Below are 14,873 nucleotides of genomic sequence, written 5' to 3'. Positions count from 1 at the left end.
TATTTCAGGCCAACAAAAATATTAATATGATTATTCTAATTGTATGTGGATTTATAATAATAAAAATATATCTAACATTAAAGAAACCGCAATGCTGTTATTTAATAAGCCGTAACTTATTTCGCAGGATCTGTTAATGGTATTTATAAGTGAATTAAAAGTATTTAAAAGGCATCAGATCTAATTTTTTTTGCAGTATTCGGTACAACATCTTATTATTCTAAAGTGTTGCAGAAAACTTAAATATAGTTTCGAATTTGAAATATTACTATAATTTTAAAATTAATTTTTTTTAAATTTTTTCTTGCTCTATATATATAATATAATGTAAATATAAACAAAATTAGCTGCAATTTTATTTTAAAACTATACCGTGAAGGAATTGAAAAGTGACAATCCAGTGTCTGTCATTTGATCACTTTACCGAATACCGAAAATATTGAAAACTACAGACATAGGCAACCTGAAAATCTATAAAAGCAATATGCAGAACTCAAATACGTTATATATGATAGAGTGACTTTTTTGCATTTCGAATCATTAAAAGCATCTCCCAATATTTTTTATAACACCATTAAAAACAACTGTACAAATTTCTAATATCTAGTGCTGTCTAATTAAAAAGTGATGGTTTTGCAGAATAAAAATCCCAACTCCTCTGAACAACTTTTGACCTAAGTTTTTTCTGTAATAAAAGTATCCACCTATTTTAAATTGAAACAAAATAAAATCATTTGCATATAATTCCATACAATGTGTAATATGAAGTATGCTGAGGCGAAAACTATAAAAAAAAACAAACCCTTGATACATTGAATTTTATAGGAGCTTTAGAAAAAAGTGCAAAATTAATTAAAATATTATTATTGATTTCTTTTTTTTATGTACCAGTGTTTATGTTAACAATAAAAATAGTAATGCAATTATCTAATTTATATTTAATATGAAATTTTATTCAGAAACCAGACTTTTGCTTTGATATTAACAAATGTAGCCAACGTCTCTACTTTTCAAAACTGAAAGTTTCACTTTGCTGCGCTATTAAGTTTTAATGTTGATGTATTAAAATTTTACCAAAATACATTCACATTATTAAAAATCAGTTCTACTTATTCGTATTCGATTTTCATACTTTATTTAAATATTTTAAAAATCACATACTCAAATAAGTCCAATTTTTACCATGTAAACAATTACATATACTAATTTATAATGGATAACTCATTAAAAAAGGATACACAAAGCAAATTTTTTTTATATTCACAGTAACTGGATATTATTAAAAATTTTTTTCTTAAAAGCTGCTTAAAGATTAGTGAGTTTCACGAATAAAAATAAAAATTATTTTTGCAAAAATTTTGCACTGATTTGGACATATATATGATTTAGTTATTTTTACTAAAACTATTTTAGTACTTTATTACATTACATGTTCTATTTAACCGATTTTATAAAGTAATACATTTTTATACATATGCACTTCATACACAAATATAAACCAAATTTTCAAACATTAAGGCTCGCAATTAGTTTTATAATTGTTTCGAACAAAACAATTGATTATTTTTTAGTTTACCATTTCTGCGCACCTTGCTTGATACTTATATTAATTAATATTAAAACATCAATATCGTAATTCTACCCATTTTGCCAAGTTTCGTGCAACAAGCTCTTTATTGATGAATACAATATTCTGAAAATAAAAAAAATATTTATTAAGGTGTGTATTTTGTTATATACTTATGAAATACAACGCTGTAATAAAATTAATATGTCAAAAAACGCTTTACATATAGTAAAAATGTCTCTGCAAAAAGAATAGCTTTGGAAATAAAAATAAGCAAACACAAATGTTAACTTTTAATTCGTTGAACTTGTGTTTCTAAATAAAGCTGTAGTTTATAAGCTCGTTCTAATTTAAAGCACGGCAAGTGCTTTGGTTAATGTCGCTAATTAAATAAATAACTGACAAAAAACCTGGAACTAGAGCACTGAAAGTTTGTGCAGCCTTGGATACTTGTGGATAAACACGATTAGTTATCGCTTCTAATTTGACAGGCACGAGTTCTAAGCCTGGCACTTACAGTCCAAACAAATTATATTCGGTTTATAAACTAATTAAAAATTCGATTACTTCCTAAGACCATTGATGATGAGTACTTGGTAATACTCGAAACAGCGTCAGCCAAATTTCAATAAAATTAAATAAATTTTTGAGTTTGTCCTTTCTTTCTTTGATATTCAAAAAAAAACATAATTGGGCATTTTACGATCTTGGTTAGTGTTGTTCGCATTCAGTTTTATGAAGTATCTGGAGAATCCGATTAATCGGATTTCAATGAAGTTTTCGGAATTGAAAATAAAATCGGGTTTTTTTTCCAGATTTGTGGTTATTATTCGCAATGAAATTATTAGGAAACTTCTTATTTAGTAATATGTAATAAAACAAAATAAATAAATTAAATAAATAAATAAAATAAATAAAATAAATAAAATAAATAAAATAAATAAAATAAAAAAATAAATAAATAAAATAAATAAATAAATAACTAAAATAAATAAATAAATAAAATAAAATAAAACAAACATACAAAATCGTACACAGCAAATTTTATCGTCCCTAAAAAATTTGTGTTTATTGTGTGATGTACGTTGGTTTTTTTTTTGCGATCCGCGATAGCCTAAGCGGTTTGTTTATTTTAATTACAAAAAGTAAAACCAAAGTGCATAAAAACATCAAAATAATAATTGTGTTTTGATTTGATACTACTACGTACAAAACAGCTGATAGACAGCATTTGTTTTTTAACGAAAGCAACAATTTATAAATGTTGCATTGTCAGAGTATATATTTTAAGTGCTTTTTAAAAAATTTATTTACTATATATTATTATATTAGTGATCATCAAACTGTAATTATATTATAAAAAAAAATATTGTATGATCAATTGTGAAAATATTATACGGCGACATTCACTACTTAGTAAAAACGGCTTAAATGGCTATATAACGTTAAATGCAGAAGACATTAAAATAAAAGCTCAAGCTGTCGAAGTTATTTCGCACAGCACATTGTGTGTGAGGCAGCCAGCTTACCTTCGCACACAACGTGTGCAGAAAAGAATACGAGGAGCACATTTTGTGTGCAGACTCGAAAATAAAAATGCACCCAAATGTGCGGAGACGAAATCTCTACTGCACATTTGTGTGAAATGATGATTTAAAAGCGTACAATATTATGACAAATATCGCAGCAAAATAGTACGTAAAACTGATTTGTATTAATTTTGGTCTTAATACAAAATATTTTATTGAAGAAATGATTTTGTATTTATATTTTAATTTTGAATTAATTATTAGATTTACATTTATTGCTTATATTACTTACTATTTTAAGGTTTATTAATTTAAAACATGGGAATAAAATTAATTTCACAATGTACTTGAAAACTTTGTTATATTAAATAGGTACATGAATTTAATAGAGAAAGAGTATTTGTTTCGAAATGTTATAAGTAAAGAGGATCGGTTCTACGGATCGTACTTTGAAAAAATTAAATATATCAATTTTGGACTACTTCATAAAATTTTATTTAATAGTAAGTTATACACTAAGATTCGTTAGTAAGGTTATAAAAAGCAAATTAAATATTTTTTACAACAACATAAATTAATTTTGTTATTAGATTTCACTTAATTTTTTATCTTTAAGTACAGCTTAAATTTAACGAAGTTATTGAAATAATTTAATAATTTAATATCTTAATTTCTTATTAAAAAATATACAATTTTTATTACATATTTTTTGAAATAAATTTTCATTTAATCTTATTAATAACTTTGCTGAAATATTTTTTTCACTTAAATTATATCTCTGCTTACTTAGCACAGTAGAAAGGGCGCTAAAATCCTGCTACCTGTTCAAAAAAATATTTTCCTAATCTTTCGCGTTTTTTAATGAATGTTAGATACTCTACCTATGTAAATACATATTTTTTGGGCATAAAAAAATCTTCCTAAAATATGTTTTTATTTCTTTTAAACTGGTGCAAAACTTTCCAAACAAATACTTTAAGTTCACTTACTATATTTGCATTTAAAAATGTACAAAAGTTGGAATGTAATATACAAAAAACTAATATTTTAAGTTAAAATACAAATAAGGTTAAGACAGTTATAATTTTTAATTAACATTACATAACAAAAATAATTATTTTAAATATTTGTTAATTTATGCAATTTTTAATAATTAATTTTTAATATTAATATATATATAAGTTACAATCCCAACGAACGCAAATATCAATTTTTTCAAAATTTGCAACAAAATAATATTTTCTATTTCAAACAAAATTGTGAAGTTCCTGTAATTTTTTTCCACCCTTGGGTGCAAACGCAAAATCGCACATTTGTGCACGTTTGTGCAATCGCACATTTGTGCATGTTTGTGCAATCGCACATTTGTGCACATTTGTGCAATCGTTATATGAGCAAGACACTCGTGTGCAGAGAGAATTTTTTGTCGCACAGTGCGATGCGAGCATAAAATTTTCTCGCACATCTGATTGTGCACATTTTTATAAGTCAGTCGCACAGCACAAATGTGTGTGCATGAATCTGTGTGCACAATCATCGCTTCGTGCGATGTGAAATTTGAAATCACACAACAAATTTGAGTGCGTGCATTTTTTTTCTTAACACCACAAATGTGCGTGTGCGTATTTTAAAAATTATTTCCACTCGCACAGTGCAGTGTGCGATTTTGTGCACCACATTCCGAAATCTGATAAATACACTGCCCCAAATGAGCTTCCAAAAACATCGTATGCTAATACCGTGATGGAATTTCCAGATCAGAGAAACAAAAACAATGAACTCCAATGCAGCCTATTTTTTCTTCTTTTATACAAAGGATGGACAAGTTTATGAAATAGATGCAAGCATGATGCAGTCTATGATGTAAAGTATGGTCCAGAATCAATCGCTTATTTCCAGAATACTGAGAGCAGACTGAACGTTTGAAAATCTTAAACCACAATATTCTAGAAGTCAGTCGTCACGTATACTAATTCGAGAGATACACTTAACGTGTAAAAACTACACTCGTCTACATTTCTTTTATGACACTAAATATCCGGGTAAGTAAGGCCCACAAGATACTGGTAATTTTATCAGAAGTACAATGCGACATTATAAACTAGAGCAACTTTCCGAAAAACATATTCAAACTACCACTATCTGCATACTTATCGCCCAAATGAAACTAATGTTATCTGCCAGATATTGCCCTCATAGAATCGCTAAAATATCGTTTTACAAAATACTTTGATTCGTTAGGACCGAAATTTCTAGCAACTGGAGATTTTAATGCTAAAAAAACTTCCTGGGGCTCCAAATTAAGGAAAACAACGAGGAAGACAACTCAATGCAGCTCTATATAAAAGCCTTGAGTTAGAAGCACCGCGAACGTATTTTTTCAACATTTCTTTGCACCAATCGACACGAGCCTTTTTTTTGAGCGATTGTCAAATTGTACGGGATCCAACGAGAAAAAACCTTTTTTACGACCAGATGTTTATGCAATATCGAATGTATGCTGGTGGGAGAAATGCCCAAGAATGCCTCTATCTCACGGTATGTCACATGACGATCTTGTATTATCAGTTTACGCACGGCATCAATGTTTTCTGGCACAACATCGTTTTTGGACGATCTTCACGGAATTCGTCGATGAGCTAGCGTCGTCCACGATTGAATTCATTAAACCAGTTTTTCACAGTGCTATAGGATGGTGCTTCATCGCTATACAAAGATTTAAGTTCATCAATGCACTCGTGCCGTGATAATCCACGTCGAAAGTTGTGAAAAATGATCCCACGAAAATGTTCACGTGTTAATTCCATTTTTTGGGCGAGATGAATTTTTCAAGTCTCTGTAAATAAAACAATTCACAATTAAATGACAACACGTTCTGAGTAATGTCAGGCTAAAAAAAATGTCAACCTTCCCAATGGAAATTTCAGACTGCACCTGGGAACACTTAGTGTTGCCTAAGCCGGAAATATATATAGCAGCCCTCGTAATAGACATAAGTATCCCACGTCGAAAAAAAGAGTGTATTTGATACCCTCGCTGTCGAAAGAAACAATATAGATTCTTCTTGGTGCACGCACTTTTTATATCGTCAACAATCAACGGTACCCGCCGTTAATACGTTGAAGTTTTTTGACTGTTGGCAAGGCTCATTTTATGTTCCCCTGAAATGAACCAAGCGAAAGCCCAGCTTTATGGCGAATTGTCATTTGTCACTTGTGTGGAAGCTGGAAGTTATTCTTTGCCTAAACTTTGATCTAGTTCCACACCTTTGTACAAAAGCTTTCCTATTTTGGCATTTCTTCTATTGTTAGTTTGTTTTGGTTTTTAAGAAAATTTGTTTCCACATATGTTTGACGTTGAAAGTGGTTTATTTTATTACTTCCAGAAAACCAAATTTAAAATATTAAAAAAAACAATAACTCAAGGTATGTATAGCACTCTTTTATTCAAATATATTTGTTTACGCATTATCAAATCATTTTCATGTAATTTCAGAATTTTCAAGTGTACCAGTTCTGGTTTCAAGTGTAGCATTGGTTTTCTTGATATTTTAAATATTAATTAACTACTTTTGTTACAGGTGTCTTTATAGTCAGCATTTTGTTTTAACCAAGTGGGTTTTCCTTTTAACATAAGTATGAACTGTGTTTATTATTTACCCGTGTTGTGCTTGTACGTTCGCAAAATGTGATATGTTGATTTCTGTAGTCAGCTGTGTCGGCAGATTTGTAACACTAAATTTTTAAATGATAAAATTTTAGTCGTTACAAGCGTCAGTACTCATTAAATGAGTAAATTTTTAAGCCTGATGCCAAAAAGTCAAAATTTCGTTTCAATGCCACCACTACTAAGTCCTTTAGCGACACACTGAAAATAACCTTGATGGCATTATTACCCCAGGAAAATGAGATCTCAATCCAAATCGAACTCAAGGTTCTAGATTTTTACATTGTAAATTCTAAAGGATTTTCCAGGTACTATTCCCAAATTTCGCAACAGTGGATATTTCAAGGGACATGTTAAACTAGTTGCTTGTGCAGATTAACGTTATGTTAATCGATTTCACATTGCCATCTCCAGAATAGGTGAGGTATGGCCAGCCGCAAAACTCAAAGTCTTTGCGAAAGGACAAATTCCGAGCCGCAGTAAGTATTGAGGACTCCTAGCGGCAAATATGGGCAGTATCCGGGTTTTTAGTGCATGACACGCTGCACTATTATTGCATATCCTGATACAGCTAATAAGCGGCGCCAGAAAATTTGGGGTGGAGCTGAGCTTATGCTGTGATACCAATGCTCATCATGAGGTTTAGGACAAATACAAATAAAAGAGATGAGTGACGTTTTGATTTTATTTTTAGCAACCATTTTTTTATATGAAATGATGGCAATAGGCCATTAAACAGGCAAGGTGTGTTAGACATTACATTCGCTACTGCCAGCCAAGCATCATGAATCGCCTAAGAATAGGAAAATGTCTACTAAACACTCCTTCTCAGACCATATGATTTTAAAAATTAACCTAACACTATATGAATCAATTAACTCCAATCAAAAAACGTTCACAGATATGTTAAGAACATTAACTGGACAGAGTACAAATCAGCTGTAAATAAGCTGATGTCAAGTATTTCCTCCGAACTCCCAGGGAACACTGATGATCAGGAAAACCAAATTCCTCATCTTGAGTGCTCAACGAAGTTTTTAATTAAGCCTGTCTCCCTAGTCGACCTAGTAGGAAATGCAATCCCCCTTGACTAAACCTCTCGTAATAGCACAATGAGCTTCGTCCTACAAGTCATGTTGAAGGCTCTAGAAAGTATTATTGTTGCAGAAATAATATGTGTTGTAAATCCCAGTCAGATGATATTTTGATAATGGTCACTGGAAAAAATGCTACCACTCTTATGGATATTCTGCAAAATGGTCTCAATATCCTTAACAAATGGACATAAAAATGTAGTTGTGGGATCAATCCCAACAAAATCGAAATCGTAGTTTTCACCAGAAAACATACGAACCCCAATCTTTCTACATCCTCTATACGAGGACTTACAATATATTTTAAGAAGAAAAATTAAAAGGTTTTGTTTTTGAAAGAAAACTAACATGGAAGCAAAACACTTCAGGCCGCGCTAGGAAAGCCAACATTGGGCTCCTGTTATGTCAAAAGGTTATTGGTAAGAAGTGGGGACTACAACCACGCATCACTCAATGGCTTTATAAAGCTGTTACTAGACCTTTACTATTATATAGGATAACCATATAGTGGACACCTCTTGACTAATCTTCGTACTGTTCGGTACTCAACAGGATTCATGATAGAGCTGAAATCTGTAGGGCCTTGTGTACCGCACCATCCATTGGACGAGATCTGATGCTTCATTTACTGCCACTAGATATTATTAGTAAACAAATCGCAGTTTCATCTGCTTTCAGACTTAAGTCTGTCTCACAATGAAGCTGCAGTTACTTGATCTTTTCAATTCTACTCCTAACAAAATTGACTACATCCTTCCCACTCTCAACTTCGACAGAAAATTCAATGACAAATTTCTATACAGAGATATATAGTTGTCAGGAGGTCCCTCTTTAAGAGAGTTTAACCATTTTTACTGACGGATCAAAACAAGCATTAGTGTAGAGAGTGAAGATTTCTCAGAGGAACTGAAAAAATCTTCCTACTTCCAAATGTAGAAGTGTTCGCCTTTAGGGAAGCTATAGCCTGTCTGGAAGTGGATGATATATTTAACAGGAATATATGCATACTATCAGACAGTCAAGCTGCTTTAAAGTACTTAAGTTCAGACCAATTTACATATAGGACGGGTTTTGGATGCTACATATCTCTAAATTAATCTGGGTTCCCGGTCATAGAGATATTTTTTTCAACTGCAAAGAAGACGAGCTAGCCAGAAAAGGTGGACATTTTTGACATACCGTTAACACAATGCAAATTGTTACTGAATTATTTCTGTGCTGAACTTTTTAATAAAAGATAATTTAATAAACTTTTTAGTATTCATCATTGATTGTTTAAATTGTATTGTATATATTGTATACATTATATTTATATTGTTTATATTATATTCATCGACTTTATCGTCTTGTATATGCAGTAATGAATCAATGATTAGTCCAAACTAATACATCTATACAAAAATTTAACTAGTGTTAAAACATTTTCAAACAACAAAATCAAAAAATTCTTGCGCTTCACCTGTTATTCATATTATTAAAACAAAAGATATTTATATTAAATAAATAACAATATCTCTCAATTCACGTAACGCTATTATTTCGCAAGCTATTAAGACAATATTATTTTTCTAGGCATCCGTCCCCCTACAGCCATTACCTTATAATTTTATTAATAACGGATTTTATTATATACAATAAATTTATATATTTATTTATATATTATAAAAACTTATTTTTAAAATTTTTAAATTAAATACAATAAATAAAATTTTTATAACAATACAAGATTGGATTTGTAATTAGAATACTTATCAAATACAAATCCGGGTGTTAAGTGATACTGACACATTTTCTACAAAAACTATGTACCAATTTATAAAATGTATAAATGACAACTCATAATTGTGAATAGATAGATAAAAAACTGTTTGAGAAATAAAAACATAATAAAAAAAAATTAAGTTATTTTAACTGTTAGTTAATTTAACTATTTAATGAACGTACAGAAATAGAGTTAGCAACAAGCCTAATATTAATAATGTCAAATATTTAAGCAATATACGATGGAAGAATTAATTAATAAAATAATTATTAAACTAATAACTAGAACAGCCTTTATATTCTGATTCAGAGAAGTTTAAAAGAAAAAAAGCTACATATATTATAATTAAAACATACTATACTCTATTACTGCATGCAAATGTAAAAATATACTCACATTTGGACCTAAACAAGCAAATAAATATATTTCGGGTATGTTATGACTATTGTAACCAGCAACTTGAGCTTGCAATACAATTCCTCTAGTTAATTTGCACAAAATATCAGCGCCTTCTTTTGACCAAGTGAAGCCTAAATTATTGATATGTGTATTAGTTGCAAATGTTTCATGTGTAGTATATTACCTTTTGGCTCAATGTTAGATAAAACACATTCAGTAGCTTGAAACGGAAGCAGCATAAAATCTGACCGAATTTGTCTTAATTCATGAAAGTTTACATTCATATATCCTCCAAAATCTAAAAACTTTATTATGCATCTATTCTCATTTTCAGCCTCACGATCAGTTATTTGAACTCTATACCACATTCCATTGACAGACATCACGCATACTGCACTAATTTCAATGCCCGGTAAAGGAGGCGCTTCTGTGGTTGAATAACTTTCTAATAGACATTTTTGAAGTCCAATTAAATGCGGGTTTGAAGGATGAAGAGGATGTTGCACAAATATGTGACCACTTGTTACTACGGCACTTACCAGTACATCATTGTTTATTCCTTCTATCAGATACAGCTGAAGACAAGTTACAAAAATAAAAAATTATAAAAAGCATGATAATGCTACTTACTTGCAAATTAAATAAACTTTGTGTCGAAAGTGGAACTATAGTTTGTGGAAGTGCATAATGTATTCTTTCCATAGTAAAATTTGGGTATTTATGCTGCGGTAAACGATTACGTATCATCATCAGAGCTTCATTAATTTCATTTTCCGACCCTTCAATGATGCAAATTCCCAATTTTTCTACAAATCTATTTTTACGAATTTGTATATTTACTGCAGTTTTAGTTTTAATCTTGGTAATAAAACTGCCATGATGTCCGGACAATTTTCCAAATAAACTTTTAGGGAGAAAAAATTCGTAAGCGAGTTTTGTACTTGTTTCGCCTGGTCGAGGTAAACTAGACCCTTTACCAGAATCACCAGAATGATCACTGCATATACTTATTGACAAACCGCATGCTTCAATGCAACGCTTATTATGTATAACTTTTTTTCCCGTTTGTTTAACCGTATCCTTAACTTTGATATTGTTTGAACTTCCCAAAACATTACAGTTCTTTCGTTCATATTCAATATAATTACTGTCAATAAATGAACTTTCAGGTGATATTTTTGGCGATATATTTGCTTTTATTATAATAGGTTTATTATATTTAAAACATTTATTATGAGTCTGAAGAGGACTCTTATAATTACAAGAATCTGGTAAATTTATCTGAGATGTATGATTATCAAAACTTTCATCGATGCAGTTCACAATTTTGTGTTGAGTGTTTTTGATTCTCGAATTAAGTGTCTGACAGTCAACGTCCTGCTGCTGAAGAGATTGCATATCAGTAAAAGTATTTCTACTATTTTGAATTTTGATAGGTGCAGATTTTCCAAATATTTTTGGTGCAGAAATTTGTTCCTCCAGATAAATATGTTCAGCTATGTTCACGGGTTTAGTAATAATTGGCATAAAATTTTGAATACTATTTTTTGGACATAATTGTGCATGATCCCCTGTTGATCCATTTTTTAAATAAGTATCTGTATTTGATTCACTTTCATCTTTTTTGTCATTCAAATTTTTACATCGACGACGGAACCACAACACACCTAGAATGAACGCTAGTCCGGGCAATGACATATATAACAACGGACGCCCATAACCCATTTTTAATGTTGGGACACTAAATAACAAATTTAGATTACAATTTCGTTACAAAAAAAAATATATTTTATGTAGAGTGCAAAATCACATTTAATAAAAATATATATTATGTTTTAAAATTTCTTATGAAAGCTTCTCTTGATGTTTTTTCTTTTTGGCACTTTGTGTACAAATATTTATATATTAAACTATTGGGATACACAATAGTTGTCGGAAAAATAATTTCCCTTTAAATAATTAGAAACTTTTTCAATTTCGACACATTTAGTTCACGGTTAAACGCGCCAAAACAAAAACTTTTAAGAAATGTCTATGCCAGATTAATAACGGATAATACAAAACTTATTTATATAATGCAAGTGTATGACATACATAGTATGCATGAAAACTTTAATTCTAATCTTTTCCATAAGAATTTTGAATCTTATATTTATTAATATAGAACTAACGATATACGTATTAAAAAATGCCATATCCTGGCTCAATTGTGGCGGTTCACCGATAAAGAAACAAGTAAAGTAATATCATGTCCGAATTTTGCAAAATTTAATTAATCACAATATAGTTAACTATTTCGCACTGACATTATAATAAACAAGGAATCCGAATGTAGTTAATTATTTCGTACTCACATTATAATAAACAGAGAAGCCCCAAGCGTACCAAAATCATCAAGAATTAATTGCATATAAATCCGAAAGCACGTGTTAAACTATGTACATATGGCCGCTTACTAGTTTCTTTCAACCAAAGAATACTTGTACAAGAACGGCAACTTAAATGTAAACAAAAAAACCAACCAATACACTCTCAAAATAATTTATTACTACCAAACCAAGCATGTTGTTTTGTTGTTGCAATTCGACCCACCACGAGTGAAAAATTTCACCACCCCGAACGGAACGTTTCACCACCACAAACGGTCTTAATTTTTTTTTATCACGAAAAAGCAATATGAAGAGCGCAAATTGGGTATTGTTTAGTTATTTTGATAGGAGAAATACGCCACAAACTGAAAAACGTGGTCAAATCAAACTCAGTTATAAAAAGTAGTGAATAAGTTTCTTTGAAAAAGTAATTATATTTATTATAATTATTGTTATATTAATTATTAAATATTATTATTAATATTTGAAGATGGTGCGGGATTGCGTTATGAGATGTAAGTTTTTACAGAAGGTAAAAAAACAATAATTTATAAATTGTGGACTTAAAATATATGTTTTGCGTTTAATGTAATTTGTTTGCTTTGATGTGTATAAATACAAATTAGTAAAGCAAAAATATATGTGAGTATATATTTCATATATTTTAATAAAGTTGTCTTATGTGTTAATTTGTGTTTGTTAAATATGCGAAAAATCCAATAAGAAATAAAAAAAAACAAAAATTGAATACAATATTTTGGAGGTAAAAAGAGTGGAGTGTATAAATTATATTTATATATTAAAATATTCATATTCAAATGTATTCATAGTTTAAAGACTTTTAATATTATTTAATTTATTATTAATTAAATTCAACAATTTTATTTTTAATAAAAAAGTATTTTTATTTATAACTTTTATGTAATAAAATAACTTTTAACATATTTTCTAATTAACAAATTTTACTATTTCTTTTGTTCATGTTGAAAAGGGTAATAGCATTGACAGATGGGAGCTAAATTATCATTAAGGGGCTAAATTATAATTTATTTGCTCATTTAGCAGTTTTAAATGATCATTTATGGTCTTTAAATGACCGAATTTAACCCAATTTATTCGTCATTTTGGCTTTTAGAAATGGTAATGCTGCATATGCAAGTGAAACGAAATAAAAAATGGAACAAATTTCAAGCTATTTGGTTGTCAAAATGTAAACAAAACATATTTGGGAACATTGGTAAATGTAAATACTCGTTATATTTTTATATATTTTATATTTTTTTTATATATTATATTTTTTTTGATTTTAGATGACTCAAATTAATAAACTCAAGCACCACGCATGAACGGAAGAGGATGAGATTTTCCTTACAGCAACTTCTTAATGGTAATTTATACCGTCTGGCAGGGTATTTTCAAAATGATCATTTAAGACCGCTTAATGATAATTTAGTGCGCTCGTCTGTCAATGCTATAAGTCATATGTGACTTTCTGACAAGCATTTTCTTTGTACTCTTTTCAAATGTGCACAAATTTAAATTACATAGATACAGAAATTTTCGTAATAGTTTTTTTATATTCAAATATATAAGGAAATATATCTCTAAATGCGATAGCCTTTCGATTTAATTAACTACATATACCTTCACTTGTGTTTTCTGAATAAAAATTCACATAATTTCATGTTATTATTATAAGAATATTTTTCAAAATTAACTACTATATCACAATTTTATTTTTTTATTAAGTTAAATGCTACAAATTTGTTTCTAATTTTGTTTTTAAATTTTAATTTTTTACATGTAAAGATATTATATAATATTTATAATTAGCCAGTACAATTATCTAGTCCCAGATTTTAATATCATATTGAACATATTTTTAGTATATTACAGAGTTCGGAATGTGGTGCACAAAATCGCACACTGCACTGTGCGAGTGAAAATTATTTTTATAATATGCACACGCACATTTGTGGTGTTATGAAAAAAAATGCACGCACTCAAATTTGTTGTGCGGTTTCAAATTTCACATCGCACAAAACGATAATTGTGCACACAAACTCGTGCACACACATTTGTGCACTATTTGAGCAAGACATAAGCGAGACAGTTATTCCTGCGGTAACAGCGGAAGATGTGCTACAGGGGACCCGAAATATTGGAGATGAGAAAGCCCCTGGTTCTGACGGCATCCCTAACGTTGCGCTTAAAGTCGCAATTAACTGCATACCAGATAGCTTTGCGGCAGTATTTCAGAAGTGTCTAGAAGAAGGCGTCTTTCCAAAGCAGTGGAAAACCCAGAGGCTTGTACTTATACCGAAAGGAAATAAACCGTCAGAAGATCCATCCTCACACCGACCAATCTGGGTAAGATGCTGGAACACGTAATACACAGCAGATTGAACTCACACATAGAGGAGAGAAATGCATTATCAGAAAATCAATTTGGATTTCGAAAGGCTAGATCCACCATAGATGCAATTA

At 29.9% G+C, this 14,873-nt stretch overlaps 1 protein-coding gene across 1 annotated transcript; it reads right to left on the bottom strand.

The window, feature by feature from the left end:
* Window positions 1-305: 305 nt before the first annotated feature.
* Window positions 306-12,483, bottom strand: LOC119666167 (A-kinase anchor protein 1, mitochondrial). The gene is made up of 5 exons (XM_038075452.1): window positions 12,372-12,483; window positions 10,648-11,758; window positions 10,202-10,592; window positions 10,015-10,148; window positions 306-1,693 (listed from the first exon to the last, which is right to left on the bottom strand). Exons 1-5 carry the CDS (start codon window positions 12,425-12,427, stop codon window positions 1,625-1,627), a joined length of 1,761 nt encoding a protein of 586 aa, XP_037931380.1. The 5' UTR covers window positions 12,428-12,483; the 3' UTR covers window positions 306-1,624.
* Window positions 12,484-14,873: the final 2,390 nt, after the last annotated feature.

The sequence above is a fragment of the Teleopsis dalmanni genome, chromosome 1, assembly GCF_002237135.1.
Source record: "Teleopsis dalmanni isolate 2A chromosome 1, ASM223713v2, whole genome shotgun sequence".
Taxonomy (NCBI): domain Eukaryota; kingdom Metazoa; phylum Arthropoda; class Insecta; order Diptera; family Diopsidae; genus Teleopsis; species Teleopsis dalmanni.
Note: the sequence above shows the minus strand (reverse complement) of the source record. Positions and strands in the feature narration are given on the sequence as shown.